Below are 21,598 nucleotides of genomic sequence, written 5' to 3'. Positions count from 1 at the left end.
GCAGCTTGCACAGGATAGGGTAGCATGGACAGCTGGATCAAACAAGTCTCAGGACTGAAGACCACAACAACAACAATGTCGATGGTGGTTTACTATTGCCTCCTTGTGTACTTGCACTTTTGACGAGCCGAGTATTGGAATAGAAACTGGTGATCAACGTGCAGGGAGACACTGTTGAGCTGGACCGTTGCGCCACCCGTGTGATGGAGGACGTGCCTCCGGCTCTCAGTTCTGCAGGAGGGCGCCCTCTGCCGGCGAGACAATAGACCAATGCCGTCTTTGTCTGTCCATCTGTCCGGCCACTCCCAAACCTGAGACGTTGGAGAAAGTGGAGTCACCCGCTGTAACAGATCTGGGAGGGGCGGCTCCACGTGAAGGTTGCGCGCCACGTGGCGTGGCGCGTCCGTCGTGGGTCACGAAAGCTGCGGTCTGCGGTCGAAAAACAGGTGACAATCCGCTGCTGTGGAGCAACACAATGCCGACAGAAACACTTTCATTACTCATTCCGCTTGTAAGCTCATTCAAAGGGAGAGTCAAGTGGCGTTACATAATAAAGCGAATGATACGAATTGCGATGAAAGCAGTCATTATCCTTCGAGAGGTCACAAACGGATCATAAATATGGTGAAGCAGTCTACTTCAGGAGGGTGGCTGCGGTTCAGATGTGGTGTTGAGCACTACGTGGCAAAAAATTTCACGCTTTGACTGTCCATGGCGCACTGGGTAGTTATAATTAAAGTACAGCTAATCGCCAAAGTCCAGTGTCGTCTGTAATTATCATATGGCACCGGAACTTAGTAGGTACCGTGATGTGTTGATGCGGAATCGATTTACACGAGAAATTAATTAGTTCCAAATTTCGCCACGAAGTGTAAATCTGGCGCTGTGAATGCAAGAAAGACGTACAGAACTGCTTCTATATACTGTATAATGGGTTAGGTAAGGGGCGTGGGCAGAAAAGGTAAAACGAGTGAGACAAGTACAGTGTCGATTTTAATATTAACCTCCAATTTCACAATTTGTTCCAAATAAGCACCGGAATGTCGATGAGATGCTGTGCAGTGCTGCATTTGCATATGGTGGCTACAGTTTGAACAAACTCTTTTCCAGCGTATATCTATCAAGTATCGCTCCGATATGATAGTCACAGCCCGCACTGGACGTCCGTGGGTACTTGGGCTTCAGTTATAACCGACAGGTATTATTCGCGTATTAAGCTGTTATAGTTGATTGGCGTAATTTCATTCAGGTAGTACAGATATAATGCCAACGGCCTTGCCGCAGTGGTAACAGCGGTTCCCGTCACATCATCGGAGCACTGTCGGGCTAGCTAGGGGCTACCATCTGGTCTGCTGAGCGCTGTTGGCAAGCGGGGTGCACTCAGCTCTTGTGAGGCAAACTGAGGAGCTACTTGACTGAGAAGTAGTGGCTGCGGTCCTGTAAACTGACATACGGCCGGAGGTGTGCTGACCACATGCCCCTCCATATCCGCATCCAGTGACGCCTGTGGGCCGAGGATGACGCGGCTGCCGGTCGGTACCGTTGGGCCTTCATGGCCTTTTCAGGGGCAGATTAGATAATTTTTTAGTTGGGGCAGGCTAAATTTTTGCAAAATGTTTGGAAGTTAAGTACCGAAAAAGTTATCTGCGCAGCATAAAACGCAAGGAATGGACATCATCGCGAAGGAGATGGAGTCTTACAGCAAATCGTTCGTGTAGACGAAACGTGACTACATCATCACGAACCGAAAAGTAAGGCTGCGTGCATTGTTTGGAAACACCCCTTCATCACAGTTAAGAGATTTAAATATCAGACGATAGATAGTAAGATTATTCTAACGCTATGCTGGGAAATGAAAGGTGGGGTTGTCATTCATTTCATCCCAAGAGGTGAACTGTGAACAGTGCCAAGTATTGAGCTGCGAACTAAATTGAAACCTGCAATCAGATCCCAACCTCGCGGAAAACTGCGGAATGGTAGTCTGCAAGCGGACAGCCGAAACAAAAAAGGAGTTGAGATTCGAATTGCTGGAACACCCGCTATCCAATCCAGAGCTGACTCCAAGTGATTTCCAGTTACTGATGCGGTACAAAATTGGTTACGGGTGCAACCAATTTTCTTTCCTCCGACGGATTAAAGAAACTCGTGAAACGTTCGACAAAGTGCGTTTATGTGTAGGGAGGCTACGTACAAAAATAATGTATGTTTCAGTTTTCTATCAATAATATTAACAGCCCTTTTCTCAAAATTCCCTTTGTATTTTGACTTCCCCTCGTATTAGGAACGGTTCTGTTGCATTGTTTTCGGGAATTCAGTCAAGTCGAATTCTAAGGCAATGCTTGGCAGATGTTCTCGAAGAATTAATCAGTACCATTTGCCGAAGAAGCTTGCATATGCATATGACACAAGAGCCATTTATCGTCATCTAAAGTAGGCTAAACAATCTTCCGATTATTTTTAAGGAAATGTGTACTTCATTTCCGTGCCAAAATATTTCGACCACTGCCTAACGCGAAACTGCCACGTCATAGCGTTACTGGGTTCTGACGCGGTAAGCATGGGAAAATCCATCGATGTAAGCGACTCTGGCAAAGGAAAGATAGTTATGGGCCGACACCTGGTAGCGAGAATCTCAGAAAGCGTGGAACTTGTCAACATTTGGCGTGCCACTGTCAAGAGCATCTATGGAAAGGACAGTGAAAGGACAGTGAAAGCACTAGCAGGCGACAAGCTGTAGGACGTCAACGCTTCGTCACTCAACGTGTGATGCTTTGTCGTTCTGTTAACGCGCGGTTGCAGCGATCTTTGACGGATCTGACGAAAGAATATATTGCTGATGAAGGGACAAGTGTTTCGGATCATACTACTCGACGTACGTTGCTGAACATCGGTCTCCGCAGTAACTGACCAGACTACATCGTCAGGTGCGAATACGGTCGGCCCATGATAGTCGAGACTGGGTGGTGGATCGATTGGAACTTGTCTCCAGGTCGAATGAATCACATCTATTGTTCCACTAACTTCATTTTCGTGTCCTGGTGTACCGGCAACCGGGTGAACAGCTGCTCGAAACGCACACTGCGCCACGGACGAGGGTCATTGGAACATCTTGCCGTGGTGGACATTCACCTGAGCTTCCACCGTACTTGTGGTAATAATTTAAGGAAGTGGTGGGAGTTATGCACTGTGTCATCATTACTGCGGATCACATATATTCCTTCATGTTACAGTGGTTTGAAGGATTTTGTGTTAAGTGCATCTCTTGAGTGTTAGTAATTACAATGGCCGTGTGTGAAAAGGGCAATAGACAGATCACATGACCGTAGGCGCCCAGAGCCTGCTGTTAACTTTAATCACACCCAGCCTTGGGATGTTTGGTACCGGATCCACAAAAAATTTAAATTTCTGCACTATAATAACTCCTTAGTTATAGATTTTTGACATTATCGTGTTGAACGATTTTAGAAAGGTCAGTTACAAATTGCAATTTTTATGAGTTAATACAGTCGGTCTTTAGAATATAGCCGGCCGCTGTGGCCGAGCGGTTCTAGGCGCTTCAGCCCGGAACAGCGCTGTTGCTGCGGTCGCAGGTTCGAATCCTGCCTCGGGCATGGATGTGTGTCTTGTCCTTAGATTAGGGGGCTGATGACTTCAGATGTTAAGTCCCATACTGCTTGAGGCCATTTGAACCATTTAGAATATGGGAAACTCAGAAGCAGAGAAGATGGAGCTAGAAGCTGCCTGCCGTTTTGGTGACTGACCATAAACGATTTAAGTTGCTCAGCTTTACAGATAAATAAACAATGCAATGGAAAAAGGGAAGTTCCTGTACATCTTAAGTGATGTAGCACAAATATCTTAACGGCCGATTTGAAGCATTCAGGAAACGGGACGACAGTGGAGGGACATATGGAGATCAGAGCCAGACACAGCAAAGGAAACGTTCAAACGAGACCCAGTTGTCAAGCAAATGTGATCTGCGAAGGAAGGCGCTGATAGTTTGGAACTGAGTCAGGGAGCCAAGAGCAAGTGAGTGAGAGAGACAGAGCTGTTGCCGAGTGAAGCACAATTTAAGAAAGTTCTAATAGCTACCCAAGCAACTTTCCTCGAAGAGCAAAGAAAAAGTACGTCAAAGACATCATCGTTGAGGTGGAAACGGCTCTTAGAGGAAATAAGACGAGGGAAGTTTTCAGAAAGGTGAAGTATTTTATCAAAGGGTACCAGGCCAGACGGAAGTTTGTCGAAGACTCGGCAGACGAAATCCTGACCAATGATAGTGAAATCGCCGTAAGAGGGAAGAATTACTTCCACCAATTTCTCATCTGTGATGAACCCAATGTATGCATCGATTTCCATTATCTAAGCACACCTGACTCAGATTACACCCCATCTACATTGTGTAAGATCGAAACACTAATAAAATGGATTAAGAATCATAAGAGCCCTGGTGAATAAAGAATACAAGCCGATATGATCCAGGCAGGAGGCGAGTAGCTTGCAGAAGGACTACACCGGCCGATGCAAATAATCTGGACCAAAGAACTACCAATAGAATGGAAAGCGGGTCTGATTTTTCCACTCAATAGGAAGGGTCACAAATTGAAGTGTGACACCTATCGAGGAATCGCCTTCCTTAATTTAAGCTACAAGATCTTGTCCAACTGTCTCATACATCTTTGGCAGATTGAATAATTGGTTATGCCCATCAACATAAAGAGCAGCTATCCAGGCGGCGCTATTCATTCATTATACCAACAGAGATCACGATCTCTTGACATACGCTGTCGATTACAAAAATACTATCACACTTGCGGAGCTGCCGATTCTGTAGAAATACTGCCTTATCTGCACCCTCACAATAAAATTCTCGTTCTAATATAATAGAATAAGGAAACGTAGGACAAGGAATACAGTACGCGTTACTCTGTACACATGACCCGTTCCCAATAGTCGGAAACAATGACGACTCCATTTGTATGTTCAGAGAACGGCACGATGAACACTCAAACTGGGGCCTCATAATAAACACAAAAACAGGGAATAATTGGTAGTAGATGAAGATTGTCGAGAGGAATTGGATGTAGGATCCTACAAGATGTAATGTATGTGCATTTAAATACTTGGGGGCCACTTTTACAACAAATGGAATTAGCACACAAGACAATACAAATAAAACTGGGTAAGAAAAAGTAATTAGCCATCATAACTCTATGCTGTTAAATCACAAAATACGAAGAAAACGAAAGTCTTGTTGTACACACAAATGGCAGAGAGTATCATAGCATATGACGCAGAAATATTGAAAATAACAAAATCCTAAAGAGGAGAACAATGAACTGATGTCCATTGAGGTGGATTTTGGCGAAGCAGTTATCACATCTTCAGCCTGCAACACATCGGAAATTAAAGAGTACTTTGAAATTACAGGAGAAGCAGATACTACTCTCGATGCCATAGCAAAATATGAACTTGGTATAAGCACATCGGCAATAGCCGGTTACCGAAAGGAACCTATAAACGGCCACCAGCTGAAGGAAAAATCGTGGAAGACCACGTAGAAGATGGATGCAATGGATACAAGATGTCAATGATACAATGAACTGAAAGGGCGTTTGAAAAGAAAATTGAACGGGTAGGCAACTTCGGAAGTTAATAAGCGGAACGCGTTGGCTAGCTAGATAACTAGGTGTTCCAGTTGATTCTTTAGACGTGCGATTTAAAGAGTTTTGCATAAAGTTAAAAAAAATTAATAAAATCTTTTAACAGTCAAGGTCGCAAGTAAATAACATTAAGTGATGACTAGTTGCATTTTATTATAAAGCCATCTTTTATCTGTTACAGTGGACACAGTGGACACACATGGAAGAATCGGATCTCAATAAAACAATGGCGTACATCACTGAGATAAAATGTTACGTATACAAGACACATCTAACAAGTCGTCACTGATACCGAAATTTTGCATGCAGTATCGCTGCACAGTAACTGTCAACGAAAGCAGGCTATGCACAGTGCTAGTGGGTCTAGTAGTGCGTGGCACATTCAGAATCGTTAGCAGAGGGCGTTTTACAAGCAGACACTAAACCTGTTTAACAGATCTGAATCTAGCTGTGTAATCGACTCATGCTAGTTATCACTTAATGTTACTTAAATGCGATGCGGACTATTAAAAGATGTTATTAACAAATGGTTCAAGTGGCTCTGGGCACTAATGGGACATAACTTCTAAGGTCATCAGTCCCTAGAACTTAGAACTACTTAAACCTAACTAACCTACGGACATCACACACATTCATACCCGAGGCAGGATTCGAACCTGCGACTGTGGCGCCTAGAACCGCTCGGCCACACCGGCGGGCTTCTATTAACAAATAGTTTTTGTATTATTTCCTTGCTTTGTTCCCACTAGAAACATTCCTGGATGAAATTTCTGGCACCGGGTAATTGAACCAGGATCTTCACATTCACTTATGGCTCAGCAGCTGAAACGCACTGTGGTCGTTCACATATGACAGAACCCTTTAACGCGAAGTAACAGCCGTTTGATCAAATGCCGTAATTTCTCCAGCAGGGAGTTGCTATTTTGATCATCGAAGAGTAGTTGTTATTGTGATGAGCGAAGTACAAGCATACTAAATCGCTTGAGCTATTCATGCGCGAAAGGTCGCGGCTTCTTCGCAACCCTGGCGTGCTCCTAGCGAGATAACGGCGGTTGGTCGCAGGGTGACGCAAGAGGCTACGGCGTGCGAGTCGTGCCGGCGCGACCTTTACGGGAGTACCGTCGTAAATCGGGCTCTTCGACTCGTCCCAGAGAGAGTGAGTGTGCGAGAGGGATGGACAGAGAGAGAGAGTCAGAGAGAGAAAGACAGAGAGAGAAGGAGGCGGGAGATGCGGCACCGGTTGTTGCGCAACCCCGCAGCCTCGCGCAGCCGGCGGCCGCACGACGGCTACAGACAGCCTGGGTTTCACTCTCCACTGGAGAGTTGCGTCACACAGGGACGAGCAGCGGCTGACCCGGACAGTCAGAGGCGTGGGTCGCAACAGGGAAATGGTACTGGGCCTAAATGCCACCGCGCGGGCGGCGATGGGGAAAGCGCGTAGGTACGGCAGCGGGAATCGAACCGGCGTCAGAGTGCGAAGACAGAGGTGAAAGCTGAACCAGTTTCTGCGACCGCCGGCGCGCAAGACAATTGCGGCCCCGGTTTTCTCGCCTGCAAGGCGAATGTCGCGGCCGCGCCTCGCCAAAGGTCTCGGCCGCGCTCCGGCGAATAACAATTGCACTCTGTGGCAACTGGAGCGCTGGACTTGCTGAACAGCTGGCAGGCGCTCGGGAACAGGTTTCGTCACGGTGTAGGCATCACAAAGTATACATTCCGCGCAAACGGCCGTGGACACGAGATGCACAGTCGGCTGGGGAAGCGAGGGGAGAGTGGCGGTGGTGGGGGGTCGCTCAGAGGGCTGTAGGGAAAATGCCGAGCGCTGGAGTGGAAGCGCCGTTCTAAACGAAGCCTACACTCACATCTTTTTGTAGTTATTAAATTGGGCCCCTCCACGCGCACACTTTCATGGAGACCATTCAAAAAGATGTACTGCCACCTCTGCTTCCGTTAGTATCTAAAAAGGATTCCGCCAAAAAAGCAGCGATTTTTTTGCACATAGCTTGCTAACCATTTGTCACTTCCAGAGAAGCACCATGAGTGGCACATTCTGAGTAAAACCTATACATTTCTCTGGTAGTCACGTCTAAATTTGAGCCGCTCGGGATTACCTGAGCGGAAATTTTAATAGGAAAAAGAAAGAAAGGTTGGTAGTCTTCCCACGAACACAATCCGTTTCAACAAATTTACCATACTGATTTAAAAGGTTCCCATTTCTATTGCGTAATACATAACGACGAGAAGCGTGAATTACAACAAGGAAAATCTCGACTTATTCAGGTCTGAAATAGATAGCTTGAACTTTTTTGAAATTCAGATGCACATTAGATGACTGGAAATTTCATGAAAAGAAGAAAATAGCTGATGAAATTAGTTTATCTTGTATGATTGTCAATAATGCACATAAGAAATGTTGAAATGCTGTGGAAATAAGTTAAATGAATCGTGTCGGCCAGACAACCGAACATTAAAAGATAACATTGCTGACACTTGAATGTATTATTTTTATTATTTTCACTATTGCAGTATCGGCTTTTGAGCCAGTATCAGGTGCAACTGGGAAACATGTCTACATAACACGTCATCGTGCAGATTGCAATCTTTATTTTTCAATTAAAACTTAATACCTTTATTGTGTCTATGGTACTCACTAAAGAAATGATCATATATGATCCATGTTTGCTTGTTAGACAAGCACGTAATTTACTGGAACTTCTTGACTGATTAAAACTGTGTGCCGGACCGAAACTCGAACTCGGGACCTTTGCTCATCTGTCTGAGCTACCAAAGCATGAGTGACGAGCCCTCTTCACAGCTTTAATTCCACCAGTACCTCGTCTCCTACATTCCAAACTTCACAGAAGTTCTCCTGAAGACTTTGCAGAACTAACACTCCTGAGAGAAACTTACTCGTCTTTGCACCCGAAAGCAAAACAGCAAATGTATTTTATAACAATTTCTTCTGAGTAACTTTCTGGCAGATTAAAACTGTGTGCTTTAATATGCAGGAAGTTTCATATCGGTGCGCACTCTGCTGCAGAGTGAAAATCTCATTCTGGAAATATTCTGATTAAGTTAGATGGTGTACATATAAAATCATTAACACAATACTTTTCTTCCTGTTCAGGAAACAAAAGGGACAGGTTCCTTTTCAGATAGTTTAAAATAACTGTTTCTGTTACACAGAAGATTTGGAGTATAATTACAGACATTATAACAACATAAAATGATTTATATGCTGCAAACATTTGCAGTTTCTGTACAGCTTATTTCTTGAAATAATAGTGAACAAACTGAATGCACGTAACTCAATAATTGCAGAATAGATGCACCGACACTGTACAGCGAAAACAAGTCTAAGCAGAGCAATATTCAACAAAACGAAACGTGATGCTGCCGGAAACATAACATTGTAGATATAAACGCAAAGTTTTCCTGTCTTAGGGCAAATCTGAAGTGAACAGCTTATGTCACAATTAGTAGAATCAATGTACTGACCTCTGAAACTCGATGTTGCCAGCTACGAGACGGGCAACAACATCGTGGCAGAGGAGACGGGCTTCCTGAAGAACGTGGGCGACAAGGACACGGAGGCGCTGGTGCAGCACGGGTCCTACTCGTACACGGCTCCCGACGGCTCGCTCATCACCATCACGTACACGGCCGACGAGCAGGGCTTCCGCGCCGAGGGCTCGCACATCCCCACGCCGCCGCCGGTGCCCGAGGAGATCCAGAAGTCGCTCGACCTCATCTATGCAGGCATCAAGCAACAGCAGGTGCGTACATCAGCTGCACCACGCCACACCCTCGTGGTTGTCCAGTTTATTTGTTGTCCACTGTTCACTTACCTCAATAAGCAACACATATCTGCCGCCTGATTAAGTTCACGAACAATACACATCAGGCTTCCCCGATTTCCAAAAGCAATTAAGAAAACTGTGAGACATAGATACTTGTGGCTTCATGCAAAGCTACTTAAAAAGTTTTCTACAACGTGTGACTACATTTCTAAATGGGCTCCTTTCGTAAACTGTAAAATACCTACACTATAACGTTGCGAAATGCCAGTCTACCTGATGCTTTCCTCTGGAGTGGTACAGTGACCTGTATCAATTGCGCTTCTGAGAAGTATATTCGTCCCCACAGCACTTAGATACCCTATAAATGTATTTTAATGAACGCTATTAATTAGAAAGGTTGCCCTAATACTGAGTCTCCGGTATTGAAATATCCACATTTTAATATTGGCCGACGGCATGAATAGGCTAAATAGGCTTCATTAACTGTAAAATCAATTATCTGGCCTAAGTGTACCCAATTTTATTATAAAGAAAGTTTTGAGTGCACACAGATTAATGAACGACACTGCATAGAAATGAAAATTATCGTGTGACATTGGTGGTCAGAAGTCCTCCACCTCGGGAAGTGCGGTTGTCTAACTGCAAGTCTTTCCAGTTGACGGCGTATTGGGCGACTTTCGTGTCAATGAAATGGTGAGGAGGACAACACTATACGCAGTCCCTGACCAGACATAATCCCCGACCCGGCTGGGAACCTAACCCGAGCCCGATGCCAGGCAGTCAGACACGGTGACCACCCAGCTAACGTTGCTGACCGTCCAAAGATATTAGCTGATCGTATGGCAAAGAACACTCAACAGAAACTTGACAGTAAGTTAAAATAAACACTGACATATTTGGTGATGTAATCTCAGGGAATGGGATCGACCGTAATCAGTTTCGTAACATATTAATTTATCACAAACAGCCGTAGGTAGGCAACAGCGATTGTGCTAATGAATTTATTGACCAGCTGATGCCACCAGATATGATTGGTGTTAATTGACGAGTGGACTGTGGATGGTTCCAATGGATGCCATCACAACAACACAACTCGTGTGCTAATTCAGGTGCCTCACAAGTAGCGAGTAATTTACGTACAAGCATCATCTGCCTCCAACTCCAGAGCATCTGTGCTCTTCGCATTTCTACTGCCACGAAATGACAACTCATAAATTATGGAAGCAAGTGGGTGTCTACTAGCAGTGCCTCCTGTGTCTGCTCTGCACTGGATTCTCATATAATAAATCACTCTCAGTGAGAAAAAATTTGTCCAGCTCTAACCAAAAGCGCAATATTCTTATTCTGCTGTCGGCTGACCTTTCCCCTGCACGTTCCCAAAAAATTCCGGACTTTTGAGGCTGCATCATGTCATATGTTTATTCTTCTTCAAACAAAACTTCAGGAAATGGTTCTTGACTTCTCTCTCTAATTGTTTTTTTTGAGAACACGTTTCGTTTTTGGTTGTGGGTAGAGAAAATATCTGCTGTTCCATCTGGTCTTGGCGCATGTTTGTTGCGACACTTTCACCGAACAGTGAAAGAAAAAATACAGAATCTGAATTGTTAATCTGCTTTCAGGACCGGCAGGCACATAGTAATCTGTTAGAATGTGTCCTCTTTTCAGTTTCCTTCTGAGAATTCAGTACCTAAAGTACACTGCCCTCTGGAGAAAGTACTTTGACGGAAGAATCTAGCTGTAAAAACACATCTACTGGAATGAGTCTCCGTGGGTCATCGCTTTTAGTGCTCTGTTCTTTGGCGCGAGACCAACATCTGATCTGCAATAGCAATAGCTGACCACGTAACTGCCGTGTCCAGCTGGATCAGTGCATTCTACCACCTGCTGGCACTTCTTCTCAATTCACTCCTGCTGTCTACAGAATAACGCATTGGAACGTCTTGGCTCGCATCCCCTGCTCTGTGTAACTGCTGACTTTCAAAGATCTCTGGTGACACAGGCGAAAAATCTAGCATTACATGCACAGAAGCTGAGATAGAATAGAGAGAGGAATATAGAGTTGGCTTGATCCTTACAATCACTGTTACCAAACTCGTCACTCGAATTAGAAAGTTACTGGGTCTAATCTAAATCTAATAGAACACTTTTATAAAAGAATGAGAAGTGCATGTTCGGAATGGCTTGATGCTTCTCAATATATCTCAACCTGCGAGTGCAGAAGCATGTTTGGGATGATGTAGGCTGTTGCATTCCGAATTCTTCTGTGTGTTACTAAGGTGACGTACAGATGAGGCATCCACAATGTCTTTCACGTAACACAACTGGAAGAAATCGAGAGCGGATACGTCTGCAGGTCGTGATGGCCTTTTGTTTAGTATATGGCATCCTTTCCAGCGCTGAGGAATCGTTCAGTCCACGAAATCAGGGTGGAAACATTGGAAACCGCAGTTCAGTGTTCACTATCCTGCTCGTTCGCATTTGGCTGAAGGGGATGAAGCTCAAGGACAGCACATTTCTCAACCACTTCAGACGAACGGTTCCTGTTACTGTTTATTCGAAGAAGAAAAACGATACAAATATACTGTTTTCCAGCAGTGCACACCACTCAGTCACCTTTTTGCGGACTCTGATATGTTCCCAAAAACAGTGTCGGCTTACCGAACCACATATGCAAAATAATTGCGATTGGCCTTCCCACATACGCGGAAGGTTTCTTCATCCACGGAAACGACATTTAGTTGATATTTGAGGTTTTGCTCAGTCCGGTCCAACATCTCAATAGCAAATTCGTGGAGAAGCGGAAAATACATCCGCTTCAGTCGTTACGCGATTTGAACTTAGTAAGCAAGCAAACGAAGTCGTTTACACAGCACCTTGTGAACTGTTGGTCAGGATATGTTTAAGTCTCGTGATACTTGGTGAAGTGAGATCAGTGGGCTTGTTCACTTGTTTGGAAAGCCTCTCTCTTCTACCATTTAATCCGATGCGTTGTCTGCCAGACCCTCACTGTATGTTTACATTTCCAGTAGCCAGGTGCTTATCATACCATGCCTTAATCGTGTTTACTTACCACGTTTGCCTTTGAAATTGACGTCTGAAATTTCTTTGGAAGCAAAGAGCGGTTTCGTTTCTGCATACCCCAACAGGCATTAAGCTCTATTAAAGCGTAGACATATCTGGTAAATATTTATCGCCTGAAACAGAACAGAAAGAATCGTGTGGGAAAGGAAAACCTACAGAAGACTTTCTGACTTGCTTTATCTGATGCCGCAGACAGCAAGTATCTACGACTCATAGTTCTTTAAATGTACATTTGCACATTAGGAAGGTTTCATGTGTACATCCCGTATAACTTATTACAAAAATTGTAAAATTTCGAATGTACTGTTAAACATATGTATCTTTCTTCCATTGTCAGTTTCACTAACAAAATGAGGTAACATCCTCGACAAATAACTCTACTGGACACAAACTTGCAAACACTGACATCATGTCCTTAGTGAACAACGAGTACATTTTTCGAGTGCACAGTTCTGACAAAAAATATTCAAGATTGTCAGCATGTTACACTATTTAGTTCTTGAAATTTTATACATAGTTATTGGCTAAAGTCCAGCAACAGTGCGTTCTCTTAATTACAGAACGTACGTATAGCCACCTCTGCTGCATAAAATTATGGGTGTTACTACATGTAATCCTATGTAATTTTTATTCTGATGAGGGCCGCCTTAGAGCTGTCGAAACCATGGTCAATTTGACACCAATTTTGTGCAGCCGAGGGTGGCTACACAACATTCTGTAATTAAACTATTTAGTTCACTAAAACTACATGCTCTCACTGTCAGCATCCATATCGAACTACCGACATTTTGATTAGAAACCTCAATAGAAATGAGCTTACCAGACGTTCACACAGTAGTCAAAGATCAAATTTACTTGCCGAAGGTTACAGAGTTCTAGCTGGTGTCTCAAAGCAACGCCAATGTAATATGTAAAATGATGATACCATTTGTACCAAGAAAGGTAAGTTTCAGTTTAGCTGAAAAAAATTTTAGAAATCATCAAACTCATAGAATCATAATCGCATTACTCTGTCGTCTGTCACACTGCTCGACACCAAAATACACGATTAAAAGCTTTATCAAAATTTTCAGAGCAGATGGAGACACGACCCTCTTCTATGGAAAGAGTATTCTGACTCGCCGCTCATTAATCTACGCAGTCAGATTGTCTTCTCTAGAACGTGGGGCAGCGCTTTATTTATTTACTTATTTATTGGCTGAGGCAAACCGTGGCCATTGAACGTTGTTGCTCCCCTTGTATTGTTACTAATTTTGCCAAATTAGAAGCCCACAGAAAGCCATCTTTAAATAACAATATCTTTTAAAGCTTTCCCCATGAACCATGGACCTTGCCGTTGGTGGGGAGGCTTGCGTGCCTCAGCGATACAGATGGCCGTACCGTAGGTGCAACCACAACGGAGGGGTATCTGTTGAGAGGCCAGACAAACATGTGGTTCCTGAAGAGGGGCAACAGCCTTTTCAGTAGTTGCAGGGGCAACAGTCTGGATGATTGACTGATTTGGCCTTGTAACATTAACAAAAACGGCCTTGCTGTGCTGGTACTGCGAACGGCTGAAAGCAAGGCGAAACTACGACGGTAATTTTTCCGGAGGGCACGCAGCTTTACTGTATGATTAAATGATGATAGTGACCTCTTGGGTAAATTATTCCGGAGGTAAAATAGTCCCCCATTCGAATCTCCGGGCGGGGACTACTCAAGAGGATGTCGTTATCAGGAGAAAGAAAACTGGCGTTCTACGGATCGGAGCGTGGAATGTCAGATCCCTTAATCGGGCAGGTATGTCAGAAAATTTAAAAAGGGAAATGGATAGGTTAAAGTTAGATATAGTGGGAATTAGTGAAGTTCGGTGGCAGGAGGAACAGGACTTTTGGTCAGGTGATTACAGGGTTATAAATACAAAATCAAATAGGGGTAATGCAGGAATAGGTTTAATAATGCATAAAAAAATAGGAATGCGGGTTAGCTACTACAAACAGCATAGTGAACGCATTATTGTGGCCAAGATAGACACAAAGCCCATGCCTACTACAGTAGTACAAGTTCATGTGCCAACTAGCTCTGCAGATGATGAAGAAATTGATGAAATGTATGACGAGATAAAAGAAATTATTCAGGTAGTGAAGGGAGACGAAAATTTAATAGTCATGGGTGACTGGAATTCGTCAGTAGGAAAAGGGAGAGAAGGAAACATAGTAGGTGAATATGGATTGGGGGGAAGAAATGAAAGAGGAAGCCGCCTTGTAGAATTTTGCACAGAGCATAACATAATCATAGCTAACACTTGGTTCAAGAATCATAAAAGAAGGTTGTATACCTGGACGAATCCTGGAGATACTGGAAGGTATCAGATAGATTATATAATGGTAAGACAGAGATTTAGGAACCAGGTTTTAAATTGTAACACATTTCCAGGGGCAGATGTGGATTCTGACTTGGCCTTGGGAGAGCCAGTCATGACAAAACTCTACCATCTGATGAGCAAGATGTATGAGACAGGCGAAATACCCACAGACTTCAAGAAGAATATAATAATTCCAATCCCAAAGAAAGCAGGTGTTGACAGATGTGAAAATTACCGAACTATCAGTTTAATAAGTCACAGCTGCAAAATACTAACGCCAATTCTTTACAGACGAATGGAAAAACTGGTAGAAGCGTACCTCGGGGAAGATCAGTTTGGATTCCGTAGAAATGTTGGAACACGTAAGGCAATACTAACCTTACGACTTATCTTAGAAGAAAGATTAAGAAAAGGCAAACCTACGTTTCTAGCATTTGTGGACTTAGAGAAAGCTTTTGACAACGTTAACTGGAATACTGTCTTTCAAATTCTGAAGGTGGCAGGGGTAAAATACAAGGAGCGAAAGGCTATTTACAATTTGTACAGAAACCAGATGGCAGTTATAAGAGTCGAGGGGCATGAAAGGCAAGCAGTGGTTGGGAAAGGAGTGAGACAGGGCTATAGCCGCTCCCCGATGTTATTCAATCTGTATATTGAGCAAGCAGTAAAGGAAACAAAAGAAAAATTCGGAGTAGGTATTAAAATTCATGGAGAAGAAGTAAAAACTTTGAGGTTCGCCGATGACGTTGTAATTCTGTCAGAGACAGCAAAGGACTTGGAAGAGCAGTTGAACGGAATGGACAGTGTCTTGAAAGGAGGATATAAGATGAACATCAACAAAAGCAAAACGAGGATAATGGAATGTAGTCAAATTAATTCGGGTGATGCTGAGGGGATTAGATTAGGAAATGAGACACTTAAAATAGTAAAGGAGTTTTGCTATTTAGGCAGTAAAATAACTGATGATGGTCGAAGTAGAGAGGATATAAAATGTAGACTGGCAATGGCAAGGAAATCGTTTCTGATGAAGAGAAATTTGTTAACATCGAGTATAGATTTAAGTGTCAGGAAGTCGTTTATGAAAGTATTTGTATGGAGTGTAGCCATGTATGGAAGTAAAACATGGACGATAAATAGTTTGGACAGGAAGAGAATAGAAGCTTTCGAAATGTGGTGCTACAGAAGAATGCTGAAGATAAGGTGGGTAGATCACGTAACTAATGAGGAGTTATTGAATAGGATTGGGGAGAAGAGAAGTTTGTGGCACAACTTGACTAGAAGAAGGGATCGGTTGGTAGGACATGTTTTGAGGCATCAAGGGATCACAAATTTAGCATTGGAGGGCAGCGTGGAGGGTAAAAATCGTAGAGGGAGACCAAAAGATCAATACACTAAGCAGATTCAGAAGGATGTAGGGTGCAGTAGGTACTGGGAGATGAAGAAGCTTGCACAGGATAGAGTAGCATGGAGAGCTTCATCAAACCAGTATCAGGACTGAAGACCACAACAACAACAACAACATCTTTTAAAGTCTGACGTACTAAAGTTTTTCACTGGTTAACTCTTCACTCACATAGTCACACAATCTGATAGCGTTAGAACTGTATATTATTAACCAATAACTTGAAATGAATAACTAATATATCAGAATATTATCGTAGACATATGTCTTACTTTTGTTAGTACAAAGTTTTCACTACTTGACAGCAAGATGTTTAGACAGATTTTTTGTATGGTGTGTAAGCTATTTGTTATGCCAGACTGGTATTTGCAAATTATAAGTAAATACATATATAGCAGCAGCTGTTAAATTTAGGAACTAATGTCGAAAAGTGCTGTATCAACTTTTATTACAACCGATGCTCTGAAACGGACAAAAACAAAATCCGTAGTTTTGCCTATGCTTTAGCGACTCTACATGCACTCCCACAACAACACGCCATGTCGCGCATGCGTAACATAGGAATAAAACCATCGGGTAACACCTCAGCATACCTTACACAGGTGGACAACACTACCTCCAAAGAGTGATAACTGTCGCTACATCACATCCTTAACATAATTATGTACAGTCTTGGTCTCCGCATTTAATGGAGACGTGAGTGACAGGAAACGCGTACTGTTTAGTGCCGTGTCCTGAGTCCCTTTATAATCCAGAACTTCACGATTTTCGACCGTTATGATACCCAATATGATACCCAATATGCCATCTAGCCATTACAAACTGCCCAGTTTAGCTCATCTATAAATCAGTAAGTCATTCTCACTTCCAAAATTCCACAAAGCTGCATACCTGCATTCTCCATGAATTAGTGATCCTGGGAGAATGTTTTGGGTGGACAGTTCACTCCAGAATGGTTAATTATAAGATATAATTTGTCAGTTTGTTGTAATAGAAACAGTAATAAAAAGGCGTGAGTTCTAGTGAGCCCAGCAAACATCGGCACAGTTTCATCTGGAAACGAAAGGCTTTGCTTGCCCACATAACGATTTGCTTGATTTTGCTTAGCCTCACAAGTAAAACTGTGCTACATAATCTTGGAAGTATATCAGGAGAAGGCAAATCGTTCGCTGCTACCTTGTCTCACGCGTGAAAGACGAGTAAATTTAAGTTCCACTTAGTGTCTGAAAAATAATCACTACTGTCTTGTTTCAGGAGGAGGAAGCGAGAAACCCAAAATTCCAGCAGAACCTGGCTGATGGCGCCCTTCCAGAGGAACCTGACAACTACCCGACACCCAGCAGGTTCCGCCAGTAGTGACTATCCGGCGCACGAGGTGACACCGCGTATATACGGACAATTCTCGCACCACGCGTAACAGGGGCGTGCGCGCGTGACAAGTGGTAAAAGGCGAAGCAGTGCATCCGAGCAACTAAGTTCACTTGACGGAGCCCTGGGAAGACCGCTTTAAGTTATTCCATTCCACTGCGTCCTCTTCACTTTATGCACCTGGTCTCCATTCGTTTGTAGCATTATTTAAGGTTCTTAGAGAATGTAAGAAGTGATGACATTGCTACTAAACTGGTATGACAAAGAATACAGGCGAGAATCTTGACACTTAGTCTTAGATATTAAGACTTTCTTAAGTTTCTTGCATTTCACATAGTCTCTGTGTGTTTTTGTACTCATTATTGTTGTAGTGTGCATTTCATTTTATACACACATATACATAAAGTAAACTATTGTTGGACACGACTTGCCATTATAATCATTCGTCAAACTGTGCCAAAATTGTGTTTCATTCTCAGAAATAAATGTTGTTCAACAAGGCAAACATTGTTTCTTTCCAGAGTTTTTACACGACATCTTTTATTAGAATTTATTTTTTCATACATATTCCTCATCATTACATTATACCGAAACTACATGAAAATACAATACGATCGCTATTACGACGAATGAATATACAAGCATGTAACTGGTAGCAAATTGTACAAATAGGAAATGTATCCGGAACTTGATCTACAAGTAATTATTGGTTCTACATACGATACTACAAGGCCTTCAAAGTTAACCGGAACTTTACGCCAAGCAATAAAATTTTCATCAGCACTAGATGAACATAGATGTTACTTTTCTTTCACACGTAAAATAATATTGTATATATTGTATAAGCATGCACTCTACAACGGACAATAAAGAGATGAGAATATTGCTACTCAGACAATTTCGTAAATTACAAAGGAATGTCGGAATTGAGATAAAAATTTAACAAGAAAAAACGGGAAAATATACTAGGGAACTGATGTAAGGTACAGCAATGGTAGCGTTCATTTGGGAAAAAGTATTGAATGTTTTACTGAACACGAATGTAAGCTGACAATGAGTATTTTACACCAAGAAGTGAAAAAAATTTGTAAATTTCTGTATTTTAGTGTCACACTAAATCTGTGGAACAGACGCAGGACAGAATACGGACAACATAGTTAATACTAAAATAGAATTTCATATGCTACTATTTTCAAAAGTTGCTTTGCTGGACGAACATCATGGTGTCGCTTGAGTTAGGAATACACATATCAAGATAATGATCTGATGTGGTGTAAGAACAGTATCTGTTTAAACTCATGCCCTGACATTTATGTTGTACATCTAAGTACAGCACACAAGCACATTTTGTTACCATATTCCTAACCTCGAATTCTCTGCGTGTCTTGCATACAAAGTAAACATGAAAACTAACACATTCACAAAGAGACTACCTGTAAACTAATGAGCACTTTATTAGATTCATATGTCTTCTAGATCTTTGATGCCATCCGTCACGAATTCCTTTCTTGTGTCATTCTCTTTTCATCCCAGGGCAGCACTTCCACTATATGTCCTCAACTATTTCTAGGGTGTACTCCAATCTCTGTCTACCACCACAGTTTTTACCCTCTAGAGCACCATGAAGTGCCATGGGAATTATTTCCTGATCCATCAACACATGCCCTATCATCCTGTCCCTTTTCTTGTTTGTAATTTGCATACGTATCTTTCTCCACCAGCTCCGTAGTGAACCTTCTAATTCCCTACGGTAGAAGAGTACCCAATTTTCGTAATCGTACCACGTAACAGACGCTCCGGTTCTCTTCCTTTCCAGTTTCCCCACAGTCCACGATTCACTACCATACAATTGTGTGCTGCAAACGTACGTTCTCAGAAACTTCTTCCTTAAATTAAGTCCTGTGTTTGATACTAGTATACGTTTCTTGGTCAGGAATGCCCTGTTTGCCCGTGTCTTTGCTGTCCTCCGTGCTTCGACTGTCATTCGTGATTTTACTTCCAAGATAGCGGAATCGTTTCTCGGTGTTATCTTACTCCTCATTGCTGTCGTGTTTCTTCGATTTACTACCATTCCATATTCTGCACTTAGTAGTGTGCTCATTCCATTAAGAATGTCCTAAACTCTTCCTGGCTTTCACTGGAGATAGCAATGTCAACAGTGAATGTTATCAATATTCTTTTACTCTGAATTTTAATCCCTCCCTTGAATGCTTCTTTTACCGCTATTTTTGTGCTTGTCGATCTATAGACTGAAAAATAGGGCGAAAGACTGCATCTCTCTTATATCTTTTTTAGTCTGAGCACTTACTTCTTGGTCTCACAGTCTTATTCTGCCGTCTCGGGTCTTGTATACATTGTATACTAACCTTTACCATAGCTTACTCCTAATAGCCTCAGAATTTTGGACATCTTTTACAGTTTACGCTCACAAAGCTTTTGCCTGGTTGACAAATCTTAGGTAGGTATCTTGTTTTTTTCTTCAGCGTTGCTTTTGTTATCAGTCTTAGGATGACAACTGCCTTTCCCATGCCTTTAACTGTCCTAAAGTCAACTTGGTCGTCACCTACTACACCGCCTATTTTCTCTCCAACTTTTCTGTATAGCATTTTTGCCTGCAACTTGGACGCATAAGCTGTTAACCGTGCCTATAGTTTTTGCACTTATCTGCCGTGGCTACCCTCGTGATTGTGTGGATGACGTCTACCCGAAAGTCAGAAGGTACGTCTCCACAATTATAAATTCTTTCCACCAATATCTGGTTACCGCTACCCTTAATGATTTCATAAATTGCGAAAGAAAGTTTTATATTATCGCTTCAGCCTTCTTTTATTGCAAGTCTTCAAAGCTTTACTAAACTCAAACTGTAATATTGAATCACACTCCCCTCCACACTCTTTTGTTCCTTAATCAAGTCTTCAGATAATTCCTTCCTCTCACAGAAGCCTTCCACGTACTCTTTCCATCTGTTTGCTCTCTCATCTGTGTTTAAGGATACAGGATACTTTTGCAGCTCAATGTTATGTAAATATCAACCCCAATTCCTTTTAGACACTGTTTGTAATGTATATGTTTTACACATTTTTGTTGATATCAGGTAATGCAGCACAGTTTATAAATAAATTAGAAGTATTATCAATATTTTTTGAACCTGTTTAGGGTTATTAAAAAATTACAAAGAAATTGATGCAATTATTTTTCCAAAGTGCTTCCTCAAATTGAGCTACCATTTAACCCAATGTTGCACATTTGAAGGAGACCAAATTTTTACCATTCATGACATAATGACTGATGTAGTAGACCTATTTAATTCCACCTATTATGTATACTACAAGGAAAAAAATATATCACATCTTACATTTCAATTTTTATAATTTTTTCCTAATAAAATTGTTATTTTTTTATAAGTTAGTTGTTTCTGCAATAAACCTTAGGTCTACTACATGCGTATGACCTAGTACAAGTTACAGAAAAAAATTACAACTATGCTTATAAACTTTAGGAAATATTTGTACCTGAATTCTGAAAAATACAACTTGCGCGAAATTGTGAATGAAGATATATTCCAATGCCTCAGAACATTCCTGAAGCATAGTCTTCATCCTGCAGCATTTCTTCACCTTTAAGCTTCACCTTGGCATTCCTTTTAGCACTTCTTTCTTCTTTGGTAATTTGAAGAGCGAACTTTTCAGCTTCACCCACCCATTGTCCGTCACAAGCAAGCAATTGATTTTCCATATTAGAGCCACATTTTACGCCAAAATTTCTAAATTTCCAACCTTCCTACTACTCCATCATTGAAACGCATCACTGCATCTAGTATACCATCTTTTAATGTATTTAGTCCTACAAAAACATTCTTGGGTAATCTTTCCCATATGCAGTGGTAGAAACTTTCATTTGTATTCTCAGCGTCCACCATGAGGGCATTTAATAACCAAAACAGGGT

General features: G+C 42.2%; 1 protein-coding gene across 1 annotated transcript in view; it reads left to right on the top strand.

Moving 5' to 3' along the window:
• The window catches only part of LOC126203074 (endocuticle structural glycoprotein SgAbd-8), a 45,271-nt gene extending 27,114 nt beyond the window's left edge, over nucleotides 1-18,157 (top strand). Inside the window, exons 3-4 of the mRNA XM_049937312.1 lie at nucleotides 9,178-9,433; nucleotides 17,539-18,157. Coding sequence (XP_049793269.1) covers nucleotides 9,178-9,433; nucleotides 17,539-17,640 — 358 coding nt within the window. The 3' untranslated portion in view covers nucleotides 17,641-18,157. The remainder of the gene's footprint in view (nucleotides 1-9,177; nucleotides 9,434-17,538) is intronic.
• The last annotated feature ends 3,441 nt before the right edge of the window (nucleotides 18,158-21,598 follow it).

The sequence above is a fragment of the Schistocerca nitens genome, chromosome 9, assembly GCF_023898315.1.
Source record: "Schistocerca nitens isolate TAMUIC-IGC-003100 chromosome 9, iqSchNite1.1, whole genome shotgun sequence".
NCBI lineage: Eukaryota > Metazoa > Arthropoda > Insecta > Orthoptera > Acrididae > Schistocerca > Schistocerca nitens.
The sequence above is the reverse complement of the archived record's forward strand: the minus strand, read 5'-3'. Positions and strand labels throughout refer to the sequence as shown.